This window comes from Hippoglossus stenolepis, chromosome 1 (assembly GCF_022539355.2).
Source record: "Hippoglossus stenolepis isolate QCI-W04-F060 chromosome 1, HSTE1.2, whole genome shotgun sequence".
Taxonomy (NCBI): Eukaryota; Metazoa; Chordata; class Actinopteri; order Pleuronectiformes; family Pleuronectidae; genus Hippoglossus; species Hippoglossus stenolepis.
Window position 1 is genome coordinate 1,367,063 of NC_061483.1, and position 23,602 is coordinate 1,390,664.

A 23,602-nucleotide genomic window follows, 5' to 3' on the forward strand; every position below is an offset into this window, starting at 1 on the left:
TGGAATAAAGACAAACACGAGTAAAATACACTAAAACGGATTTTATTATATCATAGATAGATAGATAGATAGATAGATAGATAGATAGATAGATAGATAGATAGATAGATAGATAGATAGATAGACAGATAGATAGACAGACATTCACATTATTTACATTGAAGACGTGTTGATTCCTGATCGTCTCTGTGACTGAACCCGAGCAGCGGTACAGCGTGTTACACTCTTACACGTGTGCCGGGCTACACAGGACGTCAAGTCCACAACACAGACTTCCTGACATCACTGACATGTAAAGATAACGTAGAGCTCAGACTGATGCTACCACCTGCGGCTGGGGGCAGACGACAGGAGAAGAGTCATTCTGGGTGCTGCCGTCCATGAGCTTGTTCCTCCACTCAAGTCTTCTCCTCTCATCAGTCGTCCTCGGATGGTTCCATCATCAGACTCGTCTCCACAGCTTGAGGGAGAGTTTGTGAGGAAGGAGAAAGAAAAGCTGCTGGATCGCAGCCGCCAGGAATAAACTGTTTCCTTTTGGCTCCAGAGCTAAACGAGGCCGAACTGAGCCAGGTCGCTCAGCTCCATGTCTCCAAACGCCTCCCAGGGGCAGACCACCTCCGCACCTGCAGCCGAGGAGGACCACGAGTTACAATCAGTCACTTTGACAACGTCTAGAGTTCTAGGCTCCGATCAAGGAACGCTTTTCACTGGGATCAATAATCATGAATCACTTTTCACTGGGATCAATAATCATGAATCGCTTTTCACTGGGATCAATATTTACCTCCAAGACTCTCCATCCCTGGAACATCATCAAATCTGAGGACAGATCAGAGGACAAGTTAACACAAGATAGTTTCTGTCTCTCTCTTTATCTCCTCCACACTCACCCCCGTTTCTCTCACTCACCCCTTCTCTCTCTCTCTCTCTCTCTCTCTCTCTCTCTCTCTCTCTCTCTCTCTCTCTCTCTCCTCCTCTCCTCTCTCTCTCTCTCTCCCTCTCTCTCTCTCTCTCTCTCTCTCTCTCTCTCTCTCTCACCCTCCTCTCTCTCTCCCCCCTCTCTCTCTCTCTCTGTCCCACTCAACCCCTTCTCTCTCTCTCTCTCTCCTCTCTCTCTCTCTCTCTCTCTCTCTCCTCTCTCTCTCTCTCTCTCTCTCTCTCTCTCTCTCTCTCTCTCTCTCTCTCTCTCTCTCACCTCCCTCTCTCTCCTCTTCCACTCTCTTCTTTTCTCCTTCTTCCCCCTCTCTCTCTCTCTCTCTCTCTCTCTCTCTCTCTCTCTCACCCTCCCCCCTCTCTCTCTCCCTCTGTCTCTCTCTCTCTCCTCTCTCTCTCTCGCTCTCTCTCTCTCTCTCTCTCTCTCTCTCTCTCTCTCTCTCTCTCTCACCTCCTCTCTCTCCACTCCCCCTCCCAACTCACCCCTTCTGTCCAGCTTTGGGAGCTTTGCTCTTGAACTGTCTCGTCTCCTTCTGTTTGAACTTGGGGGGTGCGGCCTTGTTTCCTCCAGGTGCTGCCACTGCTGCGTTCATGTCTGTGAGAACAATAAAGTTTGACATGTTGAAATGTGAAAGGAACAGTTTACATGTGCAGACTCATCAGTCTGAACTCATAATCAGTCTTAGTGAGATGAGCTGTTGGATATGTTACATTTATTAAAGTTAATTATGTTTTCAGTGTTTCTGATGATCTGTCATATTTCATTAAGTGTCTTAAAATAAAAATATGTCTTCATTATTTTCTTTATATCTGTTGAAGTTCATATCTTTCAAAAAAGATATATATGGAAAAATGCTGTTTACATCCGGCCTCTTCACTGGAAACAAGATTTCTCAGAAGCTTTTACAAATGTGTGTGTCTGTAGTTGTGAGTCTGTAGTTGTGAGTCTGTAGTTGTGAGTCTGTAGTTGAGAGTCTGTAGTTGTGAGTCTGTAGTTGAGAGTCTGTAGTTGTGAGTCTGTAGTTGAGAGTCTGTAGTTGTGAGTCTGTAGTTGTGAGTGTGTAGTTGTGAGTCTGTAGTTGTGAGTCTGTAGTTGTGAGTCTGTAGTTGTGAGTCTGTAGTGTGAGAGTCTGTAGTTGTGAGTGTGTAGTTGTGTGTCTGTAGTTGAGAGTCTGTAGTTGTGAGTCTGTAGTTGTGAGTCTGTAGTTGTGAGTCTGTAGTTGTGAGTGTGTAGTTGTGAGTGTGTAGTTGTGAGTCTGTAGTTGTGAGTCTGTAGTTGTGAGTCTGTAGTTGTGAGTCTGTAGTTGTGAGTCTGTAGTTGTGAGTCTGTAGTTGTGAGTCTGTAGTTGTGAGTCTGTAGTTGTGAGTGTGTAGTTGTGAGTCTGTAGTTGTGAGTCTGTAGTTGTGAGTCTGTAGTTGTGAGTCTGTAGTTGAGAGTCTGTAGTTGTGAGTGTGTAGTTGTGTGTCTGTAGTTGAGAGTCTGTAGTTGTGAGTCTGTAGTTGTGAGTCTGTAGTTGTGAGTCTGTAGTTGTGAGTGTGTAGTTGTGAGTCTGTAGTTGAGAGTCTGTAGTTGTGAGTCTGTAGTTGTGAGTCTGTAGTTGTGAGTCTGTAGTTGTGAGTCTGTAGTTGTGAGTGTGTAGTTGTGTGTCTGTAGTTGTGAGTCTGTAGTTGTGAGTCTGTAGTTGTGAGTCTTACCTGCAGGTGATGGGTGGATGGAGCTGCTGAGTGAAAGAAGAAATGCAGAACAAAGAGCAGCGTCTCTTTCTTTCTGCAGTCTCTCTGCTCTGTGGCTCAGACTCTGTGTTTATATACCTGCAGCGCTCGTACTCAAAGCCCTTAATGGAGATGAGGGGGGGTATTTTCAGGGATAAGCTTATAACCGTGAGAACAGCTCGTACCTGTGGTACAACATGTGCTCACCACGTCAGGACCCTGTTTCCCCCACGTACGGCTGGTTACCTCACATGAAGCGTCTCAGGTCACTGAGGGAACAGCTCATCACTCAGGTGTTTACATGTTTACCTCATGACTTTCCTCTCATATCTCTTTATATATATCTGTATTCTGTACTTTGTGTTACGAAACCTGATGTGCAAATAACAAATGATTGACTTATTGATTGATATGAAATCATTACACGATCATAACTGAAGCATCAGTGTGTGAGCAGCTTGTTGCTGTTGTGGCTGCTGCAGCTGCTTTATACACAGTTTATATAAAATATTATACATATTAGGCCCTAAAAGTCTGAAATAGTTTACCTGAGGAAACACAGAACACAGACTTGGTTTTTAAATCATCTCTCAAAACGGCTTTTACTGATTTTACTTGATTTGATTTTAAATACTTGTGATATACTTGAACTTTTCTTTTATCATTTTCTTTCGCTGGTCCTTTTAATTGATGTTGCATTACTCGTTGTTGGACTCAAGTACAGATGTTTATGGAAATACACAAGTATGATAAGATAAAATGAGATGATGTGAGACTTTATTAATCCTGAAGGAGAGAATGCTCCAAGAATACAGAGAATAAACAATAGAATTAAAGCTAAAAAACAAAAGTATAAATATAAATAAATTGTAATTGTATTGTAAGTGAAGTATAAATATAAAGTGTGTTTTCAGAACCAATATTAAAAGCAACAGAAAAGAGGAGAGGTGACATGAGACAGTAAACTAATACCAAAGTGAGTAGTACTGATAATAAGTAAGGAAATAAACCAACTCACTTGAGGGACAGTGAAAGTTTCTCTGGTTTGATAATGAGCAAAACTTAAGAAAGTGTCACGAGCTCATCTCCAGTTCCTTCTGATTCTAGAGAGACAGACGAGGTCAGACCAGACTGGATTAGATAAAAGATACGATCACGTTGGACTAGATTACAAAGCAATTAGATCAGACTAGATTAGAGCACGCACACACACACACACACACACACACACACACACACACACACACACACACACACACACACACTCTCTCTCTCTCTCTCTCTCTCTCTCTCTCTCCAGGTGAGAACAAACCATACAAGAATATTACCTTCAGATTATTTCCCCCTCAAACAGTGTGTTTCAGTATTTACTCGTCAGGTCAGTGGAGCAGACACAGCAACAGACAGAAAGACCACTGACAACAGCATACCTGTGTGTGTGTGTGTGTGTGTGTGTACGTGTGCGTGTGACATAATCAACTATACAACCCCACCACCTCGTTACTTAACGCACAACAACATGACTGTAACTGGTTGTGTCAGCAGTGACATAAGAGCAGAGGTGGTGGCCACCTGAGTTCATGATGTGGGACTCGTGTCGTTTGAGTGAATATCTCGGAATCGAACACCGTGCAGGTGGAGTCTGTGCAGCAGTTCTCACTTTCCTTAACAATGTGAGATGTTCAGGGCATTTTTCAACATGTTCCTCGATTTCTTTGAGACTTTTTCATGGATCTTGATGAAAACAATCAGACATGATGATTGTGTTGTGGTTTTGTTGTGTGTTAAATCTCTTACCTAAGTATTAACCTGTGTCTGTGAACTACACCCCTCAGCGCAGAGGCAGGAGCAGTTTTTATTTGATGGCTTCGTCTCTGGTTAATGGTTTTAAGAGATTTGTCATTTGTTACTTCCTCAAGGAGATGATGTAAAAATCTGAGACTGCAGATTTTTATCTGATTTTAACTTGTGAAACGTCATTGCTGCTTAACTATGATATCGTCAGTGTTGATATTCGGTCTGTTGTCGATACGGAGCTGAACAACTTCCGCACCGTCCCTGTGGCGCTGTGGTCTCTGGGTAAAGTCAGGTGCTGTCTGAACGTGGCCGCGACGTACATGTCTAATGACGGTTCCTGTAAACTGAGGAGCGTCATCAGCTTGTCTTTACGGGACAACCTCTCACACAGCGTCTCGTAAACGTCCCTGTGGAGGTGTCTGCATGTGTCTGGGGTGATGACAAAATGTTGGTTTTTGACCTCTGCCCATATCGACTCCCACAGACGCTCGATGATGCTCTGGATCACTGACGTGCTGTACCTCCAATTTGCCTGATGTCCAGCCTTCGAGAGAAATTTGTCTACGATGACCCTCAACACAACTTTGTCCATTTCTGTGTGGACTGCTTCGTCCATGTTGTGTATTTGTAGTTGGGACATGTCCAGCTCGCTTATGTCCAGCTGGAATATGCTTAGCTTGGATTTGCCCTGTCCATCTCATCCTCGTCAGACTCGTCAGACTCGTCTTCATCAGACTCATTCACATCAGACTTGTCCTCATCAGACTTGTTCACATCAGACTTGTCCTCATCAGACTTGTTCACATCAGACTTGTTCACATCAGACTTGTCCTCATCAGACTTGTCCTCATCAGACTTGTCCTCATCAGACTTGTCCTCTTCAGACTCCTCTTCATCAGACTCTTCTTCATCAGACCCATCTTCATCAGACTCATCCTCTTCAGACTCGTCTTCATCAGACGTGTCTTCATCTGACTCGTCCTCATCAGACTTGTCTTCATCAGACTTTTCCTCTTCAGACTCCTCTTCATCAGACTCGTCCTCATCAGACTCGTCTTCATCAGACTCGTTCTGCACAGGTGTGTCAATCTCATCCTCATCAGACTCGTCTTCATCACACTCATCCTGCTCCATCCTCTGCTTGGATAAGTCGATCACAGGTTCATACCACACAGACTCGTCCTCAGACTCGTCTTCATCAGACTCATCCTGATCCATGCTTTGCTTGGACTTGTCCAACTCGTCCCCCTCAGATACGACCAGCTCGGGTACGCCCCCCTCAGACACGACTAGCGCAGGAATGTCCCCCTCAGGTTCGTACAGCTCGGATGTGTCCAACTCGGACTCATCCTGCTCGATGACCTGCTGGGGTCTTGACGGGATTACCAGAAACACGCCTGAGTGTCGATCCAATTGGTTTGGGATCATTGTCACTGGGTAGTTTTTCTCAGTGAGTTGAATTCTGGTTATAAACTGTGGTTGAATAGTGAGTAAAGTCCTTCTGTTGTATAACCACCAGCTGGGGATCAAAGCCTATATGTGACAAATGCTTCATAGTCATTTATTGTCATCAAAGGAATTTCACACAAGATCAAAGACTTTTTATTTGATAGGTTTATTCAGCTTTATGAGAAATGTCTGTGGTAGAAAATGGTTCCATTATGATAAATGTTGTGTTCTCTCAAAGACAGTAAAGACTGACCAACCTATGGTGGTCAGTCTTTGATGATGGAGCCTTGTGGGAAAAGTGGAAGGGATATTAATCTTAGCATACGAAAAATGTTAATGTTGTTAAAGTAATTTCCATCTAACGGTAACATTTTTTAAGTATTGATTCAGAAAAAAAACCCCGATACCCATTGGCTTTCTCATTTCAAAACTAAAATCTGTTGGCTGAGAATTCCTTGTTGGTGTGTTTAATATCCATTCACCCAGTTGTGGGCTTAACTGGACCTGTATTACTTGCACAATAGTTTGAACAAAAACTAAAATTCTCTCATTATCTACTCACCACTATGCTGATGGAGGGGTGGGCGATGCCCCATAATGCCTTGGGCTTGGCTGAGTAGTTAAAGTTTGCTGTTTTACATAACAAAATACTAAATTTACCTTTTATCTTTCCTCATTCTAGTGCTGCTGTATAACCGTCAGCAGGTTGTTATATTTATACCAGATTCTGTTTGTAAAACCATCCAGTTGAGAATCTTGCAGCTGTAACACGACTTTTTAAAATTTCTTTTACTTGAACTTGACAAGTCTGAATTTGTTCAGGTTTATTATGCTAAGCTAAGTATATCCAATCCAGTCATATCCCGCCTCTGCTGTCATGTGACTGAGTAGCATCCACATGAAAAGTCAACAACAAAACAAGCAAAAATACATTTGTTCTTTATCATTTATTTGATAAATTATCAAGACTCACACACACACACACACACACACACACACACACACACACACACACACACACACACACACACACACACACACACACACACTGTAGGGTCTGCACCATGTTTTCTTCCTTCATTGTCCTGCAGTAGAAAAAGAGAAAACAACATTGTCATGATTTGCTTTCTCTTTATTTGAGCATGTAATCATCAGAACTGGAGTTTTCGGAGCTTTATGTTAAATTAAACCATCGACTGAAAATCAAGATGTAAAGACGTCGTGTCTTCACTTCTTCCCACTACTGAGAAACGAAGCCAAACTATCCTGGACACGAAAGCTGCCATCTTGCCCATTTGGAGTCACAGTCGGTGCAGTAATGGTGTCGTGGTATCGAGGTCTCGCCGATAAATACGCTCAATCATTAATCATGAGTCCGTCTCAGCTGTCAATCATGACGTCTCAGCCAATTTTATATCATCAAATAACTAATTAAAACTGATCAGAAACATGAACACTTGAAAATCAGTGAGATAAGAACTGTCTAAAATGACAGAAACCATCTTACTACTGTGGATATGTTTCAAATATAATATTTCAAACATCCATGCCGGGCCACTAGGTGGTGATAAAGATAAACGATCTGCCAGAGACAAACGTGAGCACACTCAGTGATCTAATTCTCCAGTCAACCAGTGTACAGCCGCCATTCCTGTTATTGATTGTGGCTCATGCTCATTACACATAGCAACATGTGTGAAGTGAGCTGTCATTGTTTCCATGGATACCCAGATACCAGAGTTTATGAGTTTGTCAAAATCTCCATTTCAGTAAAACACTGGCAACCGGCACCAAAGGAAGACGCAGAAGGTTTTTTAGCTGAATATCTGCATTAGTGTGGACGAGGTGTATGTTTGGTCCATGTCCTATCTGCTAACGTGGAGGAGGCGGGGTTTGTGACCTATACTGCAGCCAGCCACCAGGTGGAGAGCGAGACTCTTCTGGTGAGTCGTACTGTCGTCCGTCTTTAGTCACAGTCTCTGAACACTTGTTTTATTGTTGTTTTCATTTGATCTAAGAAGTTAAAACGTTTTTCACCTCAGCGTCAAACTGAGCTTCAGTTTCACTGCCAATATGTTTTCTTTTATGCTACAGCAATACTAAAATAATAACAAGAATAACAACTATTATAGTTATGTTATGTCCTAACACTGATATATAGAAAACATCCTGCTGACGTACAGTGGCAGCGTTGAGTTACTCGATCACTCCGGCGCTGCTGAGGTAAACGTCAGTGACGAGCAGGGAGTTTGTCTGCTCAGCTTGTGGAGCCCCGGTCTGCTGGATGAACTGCTGCAGATTACACTGTCTCAGCTCCTTATTCAGCTCCTCAACCAGCTCCTGTCTCTCCTACAGGAAGCAGAAAATAGGATGTTACCAACGTGTACTTCTTCAAATTCTCTTATTGACATTGCATACCATACATCCACTGATTACTGTAGTTCTGCTGAAGTGAGATAAGATGGAGGTGTTTTACCTGAAGCATGCTGTCTGCAGCGTGGAGCTCCCCCTGTGTCCCTGACAACGTTGCGTCCAGTTCTTCTGCGTGCTGATGGCGGTTGTGAAGCTCCTCCCTCAGGGGCCTCAGCGCCTCCTCCTGCTGCTGAGCGGCTTCCTGCGAGCTTTGTCTGTAGGCTGTGAGCTGAATGTCGTGTTCCAGGTGTGCAGAATGAGCCGCGAGCTCCTTGATCTCGTGACTTTGATCACCCACCGAGGAGTGTATCTGCTGTAGACGTCTGTGCATCTCTGCTCACAACAGTGAATTCAAATTCATTGTTTTTGAAATGTCAAAGAATTCTTTCATTCGTTCATTCATTCTGGATTATTTTAGTCCGCATATTCAATTTCCTCAAGAAATTTGGTACAAAACAATAAAGCAAAAACAGAACAAATATGTAAATAAACATAATTACGTCTCAAATTTGTGTTTCTCATCTTATTTTTCAAACATGTTTGAACTGGCAAAGTGAAATTCATGTATTTGTTCCAAACATGTACGACATTATAAGTCACACATCTATTTGCCCTATGAAGACACTCTGTGGACAGTGTGGACGGATTTCAACACGTACCTCGTTCTCTGTCTGTCTCTGTCTGTAGCTTTTCCTCCCAGTGTCCTCTGTTCATCAGCTCTGCTTCATTCTGCCTCAGCCGCCACTGCAGCTCCTCCAGTTCCTCTGCAGCGTCCGGACTCAGACATGGAACCGTAGACGGCCCCTCCCGCTCCCACCCCTGTGTCTCCTCCTCCAGAGCTTGAAGCTGAACCTCCAGGTCTTCTAATCTTCTCTGTTGCTGTAGAATCTTCCTAAACACATCCTCTGTGGAGGGGTGAGAGGAAACAGCGTTCAGGGGGTCGGGAGCGTCTAAGAAAGAGACGGGGGAGGCCCGTGGTTCAGGGGATGCTCTGTGGATGGTCCTGTTTGGTTTGGTCCCCTTGGAATAAGTTGCGTGACCCAGATTAAAAGTGAGAGACTTTTGTGGCTCCCTGCGTCTGAGGGGCTCTGGTTCTGAGGGTCTGGGTAGGGGAAGGCGTCTCCCTGTGGTTGGCGTGTCTGGACCACCGCTGAGACTGGGGCCGGTCCTCCGCAGAATGAACTGGACCTCGGTAGCCAGCTGCCCCAGATGGGCCAGATGCTGCAGAGGACAGTCGTCAGCAACCAGCTGTCTCTCATTCCCTCGCAACTTTAAGATGAGGATGTAACGACCTGTCTGACCTACCAGAAAAAATACAAACATGAACAATTCATATCCAGAAGCACAAATATACAATTTTAAACAATGATTTCAAATTCAAAGAAGGTAAAATACAAAATAAGATTCTAGTGTATAAAAAATTCACAGACATAATGCTCCATAATAAGCTGCAGTGGTGTCTATAGACACTCAATCAAATGGACGTGGACTCCAGGTTGGGAAAGTGAAACCAATGAGTAAGTCCCTGAAACCTGTGTTCTCTGTACTGACCAGCAGGGGGCGACTCCACTGGTGGTTTCTATAGAAGTCTATAGAAAGTGACTCTACTTCTCACTTTATAACGTCAGTAAACATTCAGGAGTTTGTGAGTTTATGAGTTTCAGGGGGGATACCACAGTGTGATTGACAGCTAGTACCGTCCAATGGGTGCAGGTGGAAGGTGTAGGTGGGCGTGCCGGTGGATTGACAGGTGGTGGTATGTAAATCTTTTTCAGCAACAGTTTATATTTTTGTTCCAGTAACATATTTTGCAGTGCACCCCATCATAACAAACTGCAGGACAAAGTGTACGATATTCTGACGATGTTCCAATTTGAAGACCTTAAAGTCAAGATGAAAATATACAGATTGTCTGAGATGGGCACAGAACTCATGTCCAGAACTATCCCACCATTAGCCTGCTCAGCAAGTATTAAACTAAAGAGTCCATGTTCATAGAATCCAGGAAGTACTGTGTTCCTCCTCTGGTGAGCAGGAATACTCTCAGTGAGAACAAAGTACTTCATGTCTCCACATTCAAAGAACTAGAATACAAAGTGTGTATCACGTGCTGAAGGAAAACGGACAGACTCACCAATCGCTTGTGCCAAAGTGATCACAACCTCCTGACAGGAAGTGTTCAGTGATAAACCGCACACCACCCTGACCACGCCCTCCACCCACACCTTCAGCTCCATCCCTCAGCAGCACCAGGCTCCACCTGCAGGGGGCGATACATGTACACATCACTACACTGTACCTCGGTTAGAAGTAAAGACAAATTAAAACCAACACATTTTCATGTAACCCCTTGGTTTATACATAGTTTATACATCGTATAAAACCCCCAGAATATATACATAGTAGAAAAACTCCCAAATTAAACTATATCAGTATAAATCCTACCATAACTACAGTAAAAGCTGTGCCAGTCTATATTACGTATATAAGTGTATAAGTACGTGTTCCTTCATCTGATTGGTCCTACATTTGTTTCCATTAATATCAGTAGATGGAGGTAATGCACCTTGATGCTGGTTACCACCCACTGCTAAACCAACGAAGAAGAAGGAGGAGGAGGAGAAGGAGAAGAAGAAGAAGAAGAAGAAGAAGAAGAAGAAGAAGAAAAGAAAAAGAAAAGAAAAAAAAGAAGAAGAAGAAGATTAGTTAAGGGGCGGGACTAACAGAGAGGAGAGGAAGTGTGAGTGCTGTCACTCAGCATGTAGCGTGTTGAGCTAACGTAGCTAACAGCTACTCAAGTAAACCAGGTATTGTGATTAATGTCTCTGAAGTTTTCTGGATCATTATTAAGAAGTTTTTTTTATAGTGTTTTTAAATGTTTAGGGAGTTAATCAACTGTGTTAGCTGTTAGCCTGCTGCTAGCCATCTGTGGTCATCTCTGCTAGCATGGTGCTAACGTAGCTAACGGCTACTAAAGTAAACCAGGTACTTATATTAATGTTTCTAAAGTTCTCTGGCTCATTAGTGAAAAGTGTGTGATTCGTCTGTTCAGCGTTTTGACTGTTTTAGAGAGTTTAGGGAGCTAATAGCTACAGCTAATAGCTATATGCTAGCTGTTAGCCAAAAGGTGTTTGGTTTGTCCAGTCTGGGCTATTGTAAAAAACATGGCTGCTCCATATGTAAATATAAAGTATTTATAGATGAACTATTTATATATAAAGGCTCATTCTAGGGTAAAGAAAACAACATTCTGTACAATTTAGATTAAACACACTCGTATTATTTTCTATTCACTTTCTGCCAATTGATCCTTTCACCTAAATCTTACACTCAAGTGTTCGAGCTAAATAGTTCGTCCTTATTTGTGCGACTTGTCGTTGATTAAGTTTTTTGTAACAGTTTTATTCAGAGAAAATAATTGTTATAGCGTTTGAGAAATCCTTAAAGTTGAGAGATACATTTTGTAAAGCTGCATTAAGTACGTTCTGTTAGATGAAAGGATACTTGTGCAATTTCAGTTTCATTTGTTTTAGCTGAACAAAAGGTGATTGCACATTTTTGGGGTTTAACTAAAAAGCAACTTTTCTTCAAAAGAACTTTAAAAACTAATTTTCATTTTATTTGTTACATGTTTAATTTCATAAAAAGACATTTAATTTTCCTCTTTGTCGTATTTATAACTGCAACTGTTTAGAAGTAGAGGGACTTTGAGCAATAAAATCAAAGGGTTAAAATGACACGTTCTCATTAAGATTTACACCAGTATGTATCATTAAAGGGAAACATGAGGGAAGGTATAAAGTCAGGATTTATATATAGAACCTGAGGCGCTGTATCTCATGCTAGGTGATACATAGAAAGTGCTGCATTTACTCGAATGTTTGGATTAGATGATATACATATGCTTCTAGGTCATATAGATTAGAACATTTGAAACCGTTTTATTTCTTTTTAGGTGATGTTACGAATCGGTAGGTAGTAAACGGCACAATATTTCTCACGCTGTGCAGTAACCTGACACTTAAACCAGAGAGAGGAGACGAGTGTGAAATATCACTCTCTCATGGTGTCAGTGTCCGGGTCTACAACAGTCTCCAACAAAAAGACAAGTGTGAGACCAGGAGACAAACAGCCGCCTGTTTTTAAACCACCTGACACATCAGCCAACATTCTTTACTCTCACTGTTGACACTCCAAGTTTCGGTGAACCAAACTCTGATCATTAACTTAGTACTTATGTTTATCAGCTGAACTCGGCTGAAACTTGAAATCCCAGAAAAGTGACCTGAAGTTGTTTAATTGACAAAACTGATCACCTGAGACATTGACTGTCGGCACTGGAACCAAAGTATATAATAATATATGTTATTACTGTGACAGTGTAGGTTTGTGGTCATTCTAAACATCATTGGTGGAGAGGGGAACTCAAATATTTTACTAAAGCAAAAGTACAAATACAAAGGCTAAAATCTTCTCAAGTGAAACTAAAAGTACCTTATTAACTTGTCTACTTGAGTACAAGAAAGTACTTTCTTTTGAAAATACTTTTTAAAAATAATAAAAGTACTTAATGAGTGTAGCCTATTCCCTAATGCAACTACACCATTAGCTGTGGCTTCTGTATATTCTGTTTAATACAAGGATAATAGAGACGATACTGAAGACACTGAGTCTCGGTGAAACCTGGTGTTTCTGCTGCTGCTGCAGGAGGCGGGGTCTAACGCTACCTCTCCGCTCTGATTGGATCAGTGAAACACTTCCTCTCTTCTTATTGGTTACTTTTAAAAATACAAATCAATGTGAACCTGTCACGTAATGCTTTGTAAAAATGTAGTGAAGTAGAGAGTACAGACATTTGCTGATGAAAAATAATTAATTAAGTTCAGATACATGAAAAAGGACAAAAGGAAAAACAGCCACATTTTCCATTGGTTCTTTCAAAAGTTGATTCATTGTTTAGTTTGTAAAATGACAGAAGGTTTTGAGTTAAAAGGTGGTAACGTCACTGATGTTTAAAATTGTTATTTAAGTTTCTATTAATTCTCTGAATAACTTTTGGCTCAAGATGAAAACAACTGTTTTTTCTTTCACTTTCTTTAAAATTGTGAGAATCTTTTGTTTATTTTTTATTTTGTCCTTGATTTCTCAGAGAACTCAGTCCCTGTTGTAAAGTTGTGTGTCTCTAATGTTGTGTTCTCTTATACTCAAACTCTTATATTCTGTCACTTTGTATTGTTTGTGTGCAGAGAACAGTCTATTGTGCAGAGTGAAGTTCACCAGCAGCCAGAACTGTGACCTGGAGCGGACACACAACATTGACAACTGATGAGCATGTGTGACTGGACCCGACGCTAGAAGAGCCCCCACAGGTTTGAAGTTTGAAATGTGTGTGTGTGTTGTGTTTGCAGCAGAACACACACAGATTTGCTGAAGGCAGGAATGTTGCAGAACACGCCGACATTCCTGCAGGACTCTGACTCCACCCACACATACGTACATACCTCAGCGGTGTGTTTACTCACTCCACTGTTCAAAACCACGTTCAGTATCAGCCTCACTCAGAAAAAACACACATCCTCAAAACCCTGGAAGCTAATTACAAAAAAAATGGTCATCTTTGAAAATAGGTCAGAAATGAAGCTGCCTTTGTTTTAAGGCTACTACCTTAAAAAGTACTTTATCTCCACATCACAACTTTTTTTACTTAGATACAAAATCTCAAACAATTTTGTTTCTTTTTGCTTTTTTTTTTTCGACACAAGAAACTTTAATTTCTAAGAATCATTAAAAACAAACTATATTCAGCTCCACATCTGAAATTAACTGAAAATATTAAAATTTCTTTGGAAAGTGACTAAGATTCAATTATAATTTGAGGGTTTTATAAATGAAATGTTGCACAAAAACGTTTTTAACCTCATTCAAGTATTTTGTCATTGAAGTAAAGAAGCTCCAGTGACATCATGTGCAACACGGTACTGTTGATAAATGAAGACACATGAACATACTGATGAAATGAAATATGTCCACAAACAAATCAACTGTTGTTTATCTGAGAAACAGAAATCAGCAGTGAAAACATTTCCTTCAGTTGAACTCTGTTCCTTCCAAACGTGTGACAGGGCAGTTAAAGAGGAGTTGGAACACACTCACCTGTGGATTCGAGCTTCTCTCAGTTTCATTGATGATCTTTCTCAGCGTCGGGAGCTCAGTCTGGAGGGCGGCTGGGACCCGAACACTCCACCTACCGACACACTGCAGCCAGGGGGAGGAGTGAAGCTGAGGAATGCAGCTCTTCTGGATGCACCGCCTGACAAGTGGTGCAGCTCAGTTGTGGGAGGTAATTAAATGCATTTGATCTCAGTAGGATTGTGAGTTTTGTGCTGTCATCGTCCTGAGAGGAAGTTATTGTTCATCTCCTTTTATCTTTCTGACTGAATCTACGTTGCACATTTAGATTTGACCTTTCAGTGAGGTACGTGCAGAGCAAACCACAGAAATCATCTTTTTCTTTCCTTCATTTCTTACATCTTTGTTTTTTACTTCCCCTCATGACATTCGCCCCAAACTGGAAATACTAAGTTTTCACCTCGGCCCAACATCTCTATGAAGCTGCACCACATTACACACACTCATAGATGTCAATTAAAACACTCAGGTGAACAGTAATAAAGAAAATTCTATTTAGTTTGATGAAAAACATTGAGTATGAAATCTTCAGTGCAGATAAACCAGGTAGGATGAACACAAAGTTTTCTAACTTCACTCTGAACACAAACTATAAAAGTGACAGAATATTGTAGAAGAGTTTGAGGACGACTCACTAATGACGAGGAATAATTCTGAAGTATCAACACAGGACAAGAGAACACAACATTACACACACCTGTACTATATAATATAATATAATAAAATATAATATAATATAATATTATATTATATTATATTATATAAGAAAATATAATATAATATAATAAATACAACAAGTCACTCTCCAGGTAGATACTTTTTTTATGATTCGCCCTCCCTTGTACTGTATACACAGTACATATATAGAGTACATATATACAGTACATATATACAGTACATATACACAGTACATATACACAGTACATATATACAGTACATATACACAGTACATATACACAGTACATATATACAGTACATATATACAGTACATATATACAACATACATATACTACATATATACAGTACATATACACAGTACATATATACAGTACATATACACAGTACATATATACAGTAAACAGTACATATATACAGTACATATATACAGTACATATTCTGCTCCCATGCAGATAATAAATTGAGGAACAAGCCTCCTGCTCTTCGTCATCAACACGACAGAGTCAGAAGTTGTTGGAACCAGTAACAGTAAAGTGTAGCTGAGTGCAGTTACACACCTTTACCAGGGTTACCACAGCAACATGAGCATCACTACTTCCAGCGTGTGTGTGTGTGTGTGTGTGTGTGTGTGTGTGTGTGTGTGTGTGTGTGTGTGTGTGTGTGTGTGTTTCCCTTTGGCCTGTGCTGATTGGATAAATTGGAGATGTGCTTTGGGTGCCCCCTTGTGGCTGTTTTGCCCCAAGTGGCAGGTGAGTGATGTGTTGCTGCAGAGTTTCCTGTGTGTCCCACCATGTTCCATCAACAGCAGATAAGGACTGAATGCAGAAGGCTAACCAAAATGGTTTTCATGGTATCATTTGATCATTTATGATTAAAATATTGTTTATAGCTATTTTCTTTATTTCAAAACATTGTTTATCATATTATTATTTTATTTCACATGGTCCTTTTACATAATATCTCTACTCATTATGCAACTATCAGCAAAAAAACATTTGTGATCAGAAAAAGTCAAACACAAACTGAGATCAACTGACTCATCATTTATTGTAGCTTGTAAATTCGTCACATTATCAACTGTCATTCGCAAAAATGACAAAAAAGTCCCAAAAATAAAAACGTACAAAGACAATTTGTGCTTCATCATCATCATCATCATCATCATCATCATCATCATCTCATCATCATCAATTGTCCTTAGTACTGTACTTGACATTTAGAACGGAGCATGTAAATAATGGAAAAATACATTTTAATCAGAAGAATATGAATCAAAAGTTAATCCTTAACAATATGTGAATAACAATATTTGCTTGAGCAAACTTAAACAACTTAAAAAATAAAAGTAACGATATAAATGGCAGTATATGACTGAATATTTCATCACATGGTCTTAGTATATTGTACATCACCATTGTTTCATTATAGTCATTACCTACATAGAGATAATACATTCATAACTTCATCATCCACATCACCATGCACATCTGTTTCTCTGCCCTGAACTACGTAAAGTAATATAAAAGATAATTCATCATATACACAAACATACGGCAACAAAAAGGAACAAAAATACAGGTAAAAAATATACATTTATTTTTACATTTCTCGTTTATTTCTTTTATCGCTCGAGGGCGAGTGACTATTGACACCGTAAAAAAAATACCAAAAAATAAATCATCGAAGAGTCGTAAAGAAAAGAAGATGCACAGAAGTCCAAACTTACTCTGTTGTTCTTTCTTCATTTTCACTGAAACAAATTGGTGGTTTAGTCACATGAACAAAAAAGATACACAAGAGTAAAACAAACAAAAACAAACCAAACAATAAGTTCTTGCACAGATTCCCCCCAAAATTTGAAAAGTTCCTGAAGCTGAATTAGACTGAAGACTTGTCGTTCTCTGAATTTGCTTCCAGACATGCACGGAGGTCCAGACGTTTTCCTGAGACTTCTGGAGAAGCTGTAAGTGAGAACGTAGAGAATGTGAGAACACAGCAGGAACATGTCCAGAACATTCACAGAAAGTGAGTGGGCGTGTTGATGACGTTTCTAATGTGCGATGTGAAACTGGAAGAAACCAAATCTATAAACAAAGTCTGGACATTTTCCAGAGTCTATGTCGAAAAATAGTTGAGTAAAGATAATATTTCATCCAAGTGAATGTGAATCTATTGCTGCATATTAAATTGGACTGAATTACCTGATGTGTTCAGTTGCACTTTGTTCACTTCATGTTGAAGGCGTCTCTCAAACCCTTCAGAGCTTGTTCCTTTGTGAGTCTCCTCCAGGCCTCTGGGACTTCAGCTGGTTTGACTTCATATATTTTAGCAAATCTGTCATTGTATTGCACCAGGACGTACTTCCAGTAGTCAGATGCCTCTGTGGTGGAGTCTGGAGGAATGATCCAGTCTGGATAGTACTTGTTGTAGTCCTTGTAAGGATGCCACTCTCCTTTGGTGTCTGTGTTTTTGAATTTACGATCACTGTGCACGTCAGTTGTACACAGTGAATTAACCAGCCTCTCACTTGAGTCATGCATGTAGCTGCCAAGACCTTGTGGCCGATGAATGGCTGCATGATGCTGCTTGTGTTCTGTGACACCGGCCTCACAGGGAGCTTTACAAAATGGACACTGTCGTCCACAACCAAACACTCGCTGGAAAAGCTCATCCTGTGGTTTGATTGGAAGCTTGTTCAGAGTCTCAGTGATGTCGTCAGAGTTTGAGAACTCCTCTTCCAGTTGGTCCTTCAACTCCTTCATTGAGATCTTGAGACACTTGATGAATGAATGACATGAGCTTTGGATTTGAAACAAGGTGGTTTCTTCAGCCTCCACTGAAACTGAGATGTCTTTGATCAAATGTTTGCGCATGTTGCTGATTAGCTTTGTGATGCTTTCCTTGTTATCTGGCAGCAGAACACCATCCTCTCCTATTGCTGCCCGATCTATCGCTTCTGATATTTTTTTGTCGATGACTTGTAGATTGTTGTTCTTCAGTTTGCACAAAGTCTTCTCCACTGACATCTTTTGCAGGATGTGCTGAAATATCCAATCCTTAACATATATTTCATAGTTAGTAATGTAACTGAAAAAACCCTTGAAGTCTTCCTGTTGCAGCAACTCTTTCTGAATGTTGTACTGGAAGATTGTGCGAGAACTATACTCTGCTGAATGGGAACCTGTCAGAATGTCCTCCACAATGTCTACTCCCAGAGATCCACAGATGAACTGTTTCACAGCAGGTTTGATACAAGACTGGACAAAATCTTTTGCTTTGCGTTGGCAGTGATCTTGGTTTTTGTATAAATCGAGAAAATCTGACAGGTACTGAGTCTTGTACTTTTCCAGCTGAGTGTGAGGATTATTATCTGACAAGAATCTTTTGTGCATTTTGACAAATTCCCTTGAAGCAATGCCACAAATGTGAAGTTTCAGGTCAATCTCAAACTGTATATTTGTTTTGTGATGGGTGTTACCTTGTTTCAGGGATTTATCCGTTATTTCGAGAAGCTCCTTTGTGAAAGAGTCCTGGTAATCTCCATCGGTCTTTACTTTATCACGTACAAACCTTGTACAAGAGTCAATGATTCTGTCTGCAAAGCTCTGCAAATGTCCTTTCCACAGATGTTGGAACTTCTGCATAAAAGTGTCTACGTGATCATGTCTAGTTTCAAATGGACCTGTCCCCATTTCCTTTAGGTCTGTTACTTTCTGCAAAGCCTCATTGACGTTTCGATTACAGAAGTCTTTTGTCAGCTGCTTCAGGACGCATGCTGCAATGTCTCGCTCTTTCAGGCCGGACATGTTTACAGTGGCTTCAGCCCACATCTTTTCAAACTCTTGTGTCAGCTCTTCCTCAGTCAGAGTTGACACGTCGCAGTCACCCTGAAGCTTCAGGACCTTCTGTTCAATCACACCTCTGTATTCTCTCTGAATGTCCTGAACCTTTTTTGAACTTAGTTTTAGTTCGAGGATGCAATCCAGTTTTACCCAAACAGAACGTTTGATTTCATCTGCAAGGCCTTTGACACTGTTTAAAAAGTCCTCTTTGTATTTCTCTATCAGATTAACTCGTTTGCCTTTCATCTTGTAGTAGTCATAGATTTTTTCCCTCATTTTTGTTTGTTGGTCTGTTATTTTGTCTGACAATTCAGATTTTTTTCCTCCAACTAATCTGTTCCAAGTTTCTCCCTCAGATTCATTGTCAGCATTCAAGATTTCTACCTCTGCTTGTGTTTGCCAGGTCAGAATCTCTTTTCTGAACTCCCATTCCCACTGACTGAACTCTTTGCACAAGTTGTCATAGGCATGAGCCACAAGAGTGTTTCTGAAACTAAAGATGAAGTTCTCATATTTCACTGCCCGCCAGAGACTCTTCATCCATTCCAGAAACTCTGGGATCTGCGACACTTCATTGCACGGGTCCTTCTTCACTGTTTGCAGAAGGTTTCTCTTGAAATGTGCTACAGCTTCACTGTAACCTGTGTTCACTGGTGCCATTGGTGGTGTTCCATGCCAGAGTCCTGGGATGTTCCAGTTGTTCTTGTCCATGTCATAGTCCAGCACATCCGTGAACTCTTTGATAGAAGGTTTCTTTTCCATTTCAGCTGCGATTTGAGTCATTTCATTGAGTTGGTCCAGGAGATGTTTTCTTTGTGTCATGTTCTTGTCATGAGCTGAAACTGATGAAACATTCTGGTGAACAAAATGACAAACTGGCTTTTTTCCAATTTCTCTCATCCTCAAGAATGCGTGCACTGCAATTTGCAGGACATCTTTCATTTCTTCTGCGTTTCCATTGCGATGTTGATAATGGTGGCATCACTCAAGCCAATGACAAAGGTTGCTAGCTGTTGTCGTGCTCATAACTGTCCTCTAGTTGTGCCAGATCAGGAGACTTAAGACCTTCTGTGTCAATGAGGACGATAAAATCACAGTTTAACTCGCTTTTCAAATCCTCTCCAACTTTGAGGAAGAGCATGAAAGCTCCTCTTGTGCATCTGCCGCTGCTGACAGGAAACTGCACACCAAACATGGTGTTGAGGAGCGTTGACTTACCGGTGCTCTGAACACCCAACACAGTCAGTACCAACAGTCTGCTCCTCTGTCCAACCTTCTTGTGAAGCTCCATCAGTACGTCTGTCACCCATCTCTCTGGGACGTTGGAGGCATCTCCGTCCAAAAGCTCTAAAGGATATCCATCCAACAGCATTTCAGCTGCCAAACCAGGGAGCTGGGATATTTCATCAGCTGTTGAGCTGGTGGTTGAGAACTCGTAGATCAGTCCCATCTCTCTCATGTAATGCTCTGTTCCTAAAGAGCTATCCACCAAAGCTTGGTCTAACTCTGCTATGAGTTTGGCGTCTTTCTTCTTGCATTGCTCTTTGAATTTGTGACGTAACACAGAGAGTTTGCCTCGTGAATGTGTATTAAACTTCAGTTTCATCCACTTAAGGAAAACATCTCTTTTTTCTTTGTCATCTGTAGATAAGCACTTGATGAAACTCTTCATTCCTTTGGAGACGTCAGAATTTTGTTGCTCCTGTCTGATTTGTCTTTTCTCTTCCTGTAGTTGACATTTATAGTCTTCAAGGCCGGAATCACCAGATGTCTTCAGTCTACACTCTTCCTTTTCTAACTTTGACAACCTCTTCCAGTTCGCTCCTTGCAAAGTCAGATTTAGTTTTTTATAGTGTGGTATACTTCGCACTCTAATGTCGCCCATGATCTCCTCAGCTGCTTTTCTCTGTGCGTCACTTTTGCTTTCGTCCACAGACAGACCAAGTTCAACAGCTTTTCCAACCATATCTACAATGCTCATGGTGTCTTTCACATCCAACAGGGATGCCTTGATGACCTCACAAAGTTTCTGTGAGAACTCTGCCACATTTATCCTCTGGTCTTTTACCTTCACTCTGTTCTTTGGTAAACCTAATTCATCCACCAATCTCTGCACAGACATCATCTCCTCACTGGCATTCCCTCCCTTTCGATTGACGACTAAGAAGAGTTTGGATTTCACATCTTGAAGAGAAGATAGAATCCTGTGCTCACTTTCTTCAACGCTGTCCAGAAACACAAAGGTAGCTGTTGATACTTGAAAGAGAAAGTTGAATTGTGTGAGTGATTCACAAATGTCCCCTCGCAAATTTGCAAAGGCAGTAGACTCAGGAAAAATGTCAAGTTTTTCCCCGCCAGAGGGAAGGTACCAGCAAACCTCAACAAGCCCATTTGCAATTTCTCTTTTGACTGCCCCCCCCTCCACATCTCTGTGTATGAAGATGTTGCAGTTCTGTTGCCCACTGCTGAGGACATGATTCAAAACCTGGGACTTGGATAAACTACTGTTCTTCAGCCTCACAAAGGAGAAGAATGGTATTTTTGCTTGGACAATGTTGTCTTCAACAAACCCTCTTGATTCAGACATATCATGTGGACGCCACTCTTTGACGATGTCTCTCAGAGCCCACAGCATCAGGGTACACTGACTCTTGTGGCCGCGGGGCAACAGCAGAGGAAGAGAAAACTGGCACATTGACATCTTGAGGGCCATTTCCTGCTGCAGGAAGCTGTCAGCGCAATGGAAGAGAGCGACTATGAGGTCGAGGGGGTTAACCTCATCATCTCTAGAGTCATCAGCGGTGTAAAGGTCTTCATCAGAGAGATCGTCTTCCTCAATGTTTTCCTTTGGCCTGATTGATGATTGTATTGAGCTCCTGCATTCTGCATTTATTTGCAACAGTTTTCTGAGAAAACACCATGGTATGTCCTTCAGCGATAAAACTGATTTTTCCTCAATACTGTTTTTGTTGATCTCAAAGAGAGACCGTAGATTGAGCTTGTTGGGATAAAAGTCCTCCAGTCCAAGTTTGCCGAGAAAGTTCAACAGGGCTGTCAAAGAAAAAGAGAACATACATTTTAGAAATTAAAGGCTGGCACCACCTATTGGGTTGTATATGTATGTTTGATTGTTTGGGTATGTGTGATTTTGCAGTGTTACATACTGTACATTTTTCTTGTGAATAACATTTGGGAGCGAAGACTTCATTCACATGAAACCAAAACTATTCATTGTTACATTTAGGAGTCCCAAGATGTCTGAGCAACATCGGCCTGAAGGGACATGTCATCCTCGAGCTGCCTCTCTCAGGTCTTGTAGAGGAGTTTAAATTCACCAAAACAAGGCTGGAGACTCTCTCAGAGTCCAGAGACAAATATATACAGGCTGTTGGACCATCACTGACAACAGGACGGAAATGGAAACCAAAAGAAGCAACCCAACAGGTAAAAGCAGCACTCTAGCACACTGACACTGTGGGTCACGTTAAACAGGGAAGAGGAGGTTTGGGCCTAGGTCAGAGTAGTCCCCTGTGGAACAAGGCAACTCCTTCAGAGCGGTGACGATTGGTAGTCCTGGAAATCTGGCATCAGGAAGAGGCAGCAAGATGTGTGAAGGCTGTCACTCAAGCAAGACAGGGGCAGTGGATGAAATGGGAAATCATAGAGAAAAGACAGATCAGCTGGAAGGACCTGTGGGGAATGGAAGCTAGCAGGATTAGCTTCCTGCTTCGAGCAACCTATGACGTCCTTCCCTCACCCAACCTACAGCAGTGGCTGAACGGAGATCCATCCTGCCCACTACGCTCGACTCAAGCTACCCTCATCCTCACTGGTCGTAAAATAAGTCTCTCCCAAGGTAGGTATACGTGGAGACACAACCAGGTACTCCCATGCCTTGCAGCAACAATAGACACAAAGAGAACTGCTACCAATGCCTTGACATCCAAAACATCAAACGCAGTTCAAAGGAAAACTTTTGTCTGTGAGGGGGAACCGGGACAGAGAGGTTCTCCTCCATCGGACCAGGAATGGTCAGATGGAACGAGCCAGAGACTGGAAGATGTTGGTGGACGTGGGCCAGCGGCTTATAGTCCAATCACATATTGTTACTACCACCCTAAGACATGTCCTGCTACACTGGTCCAACACCCTGCACGTCGTCTACTTCGTAGAATTAACCCAAGTTTGTAACGTCCTCAGCTGGAGGACAGAATTCAGTATAAACGTGGTAGCTACAGCTTTGTGCCCATTCACGCAACAAGCATACAGATCTCAACATATTGCTTTGTAAGATCTCTGTGTCCATACACAAATACAAGTTGAATGAGTTACCTGCATGCTCTTCACCTTCTGTGTCTCTTGTAGACATGGTCAAAGCCTTCCCTTGATTCCTCTGTGCATCAAAATCTGGAGAAAAAATATATATTAACTCGTAAGTTTCACAGAACAATTGTTACTGTATTTCCACAAAGAGAAATCTAGTTATTCTACAGACTCCAACATAGTAGATTTTTGGAATAGTTTGTGTCCAAGAGGTTTTAGAATTGAATTGATGTTGGTTACCAACTACAGGTGGAAATCACAAATCA

At 41.4% G+C, this 23,602-nt stretch overlaps 3 protein-coding genes and 1 long non-coding RNA gene across 4 annotated transcripts; 1 reads left to right on the plus strand and 3 right to left on the minus strand.

The window, feature by feature from the left end:
* Window positions 1-26: 26 nt before the first annotated feature.
* Window positions 27-2,787, minus strand: LOC118101685 (retinal cone rhodopsin-sensitive cGMP 3',5'-cyclic phosphodiesterase subunit gamma-like). Its single transcript, XM_035147670.2, has 4 exons — window positions 2,629-2,787; window positions 1,417-1,528; window positions 785-819; window positions 27-623 (listed from the first exon to the last, which is right to left on the minus strand). Exons 2-4 carry the CDS (start codon window positions 1,524-1,526, stop codon window positions 547-549), a joined length of 222 nt encoding a protein of 73 aa, XP_035003561.2. The 5' UTR covers window positions 1,527-1,528; window positions 2,629-2,787; the 3' UTR covers window positions 27-546.
* A 3,303-nt stretch (window positions 2,788-6,090) lies between these two features.
* On the minus strand, window positions 6,091-14,671 carry LOC118100108 (ras association domain-containing protein 7). The gene is made up of 6 exons (XM_035144893.2): window positions 14,458-14,671; window positions 10,439-10,564; window positions 8,964-9,605; window positions 8,369-8,637; window positions 8,074-8,241; window positions 6,091-6,977 (listed from the first exon to the last, which is right to left on the minus strand). The coding sequence occupies exons 2-5, from the start codon at window positions 10,539-10,541 to the stop codon at window positions 8,089-8,091; spliced, it is 1,167 nt and encodes a 388-aa protein (XP_035000784.2). The 5' UTR covers window positions 10,542-10,564; window positions 14,458-14,671; the 3' UTR covers window positions 6,091-6,977; window positions 8,074-8,088.
* Window positions 11,026-14,638, plus strand: LOC118102464. Its single transcript, XR_004694693.1, has 3 exons — window positions 11,026-11,111; window positions 13,551-13,673; window positions 14,503-14,638. It is a non-coding gene; the product is annotated as an uncharacterized LOC118102464 (long non-coding RNA).
* Window positions 14,672-16,199: 1,528 nt separating the features above from the next.
* On the minus strand, window positions 16,200-23,539 carry LOC118125927 (up-regulator of cell proliferation-like). Its single transcript, XM_035185052.2, is given in 5 exon segments — window positions 16,200-17,132; window positions 17,373-19,975; window positions 19,978-20,025; window positions 20,028-22,064; window positions 23,346-23,539. Coding segments are annotated over 4 exon segments (4,701 nt in total). The 5' UTR covers window positions 23,383-23,539; the 3' UTR covers window positions 16,200-17,132; window positions 17,373-17,396.
* Window positions 23,540-23,602: the final 63 nt, after the last annotated feature.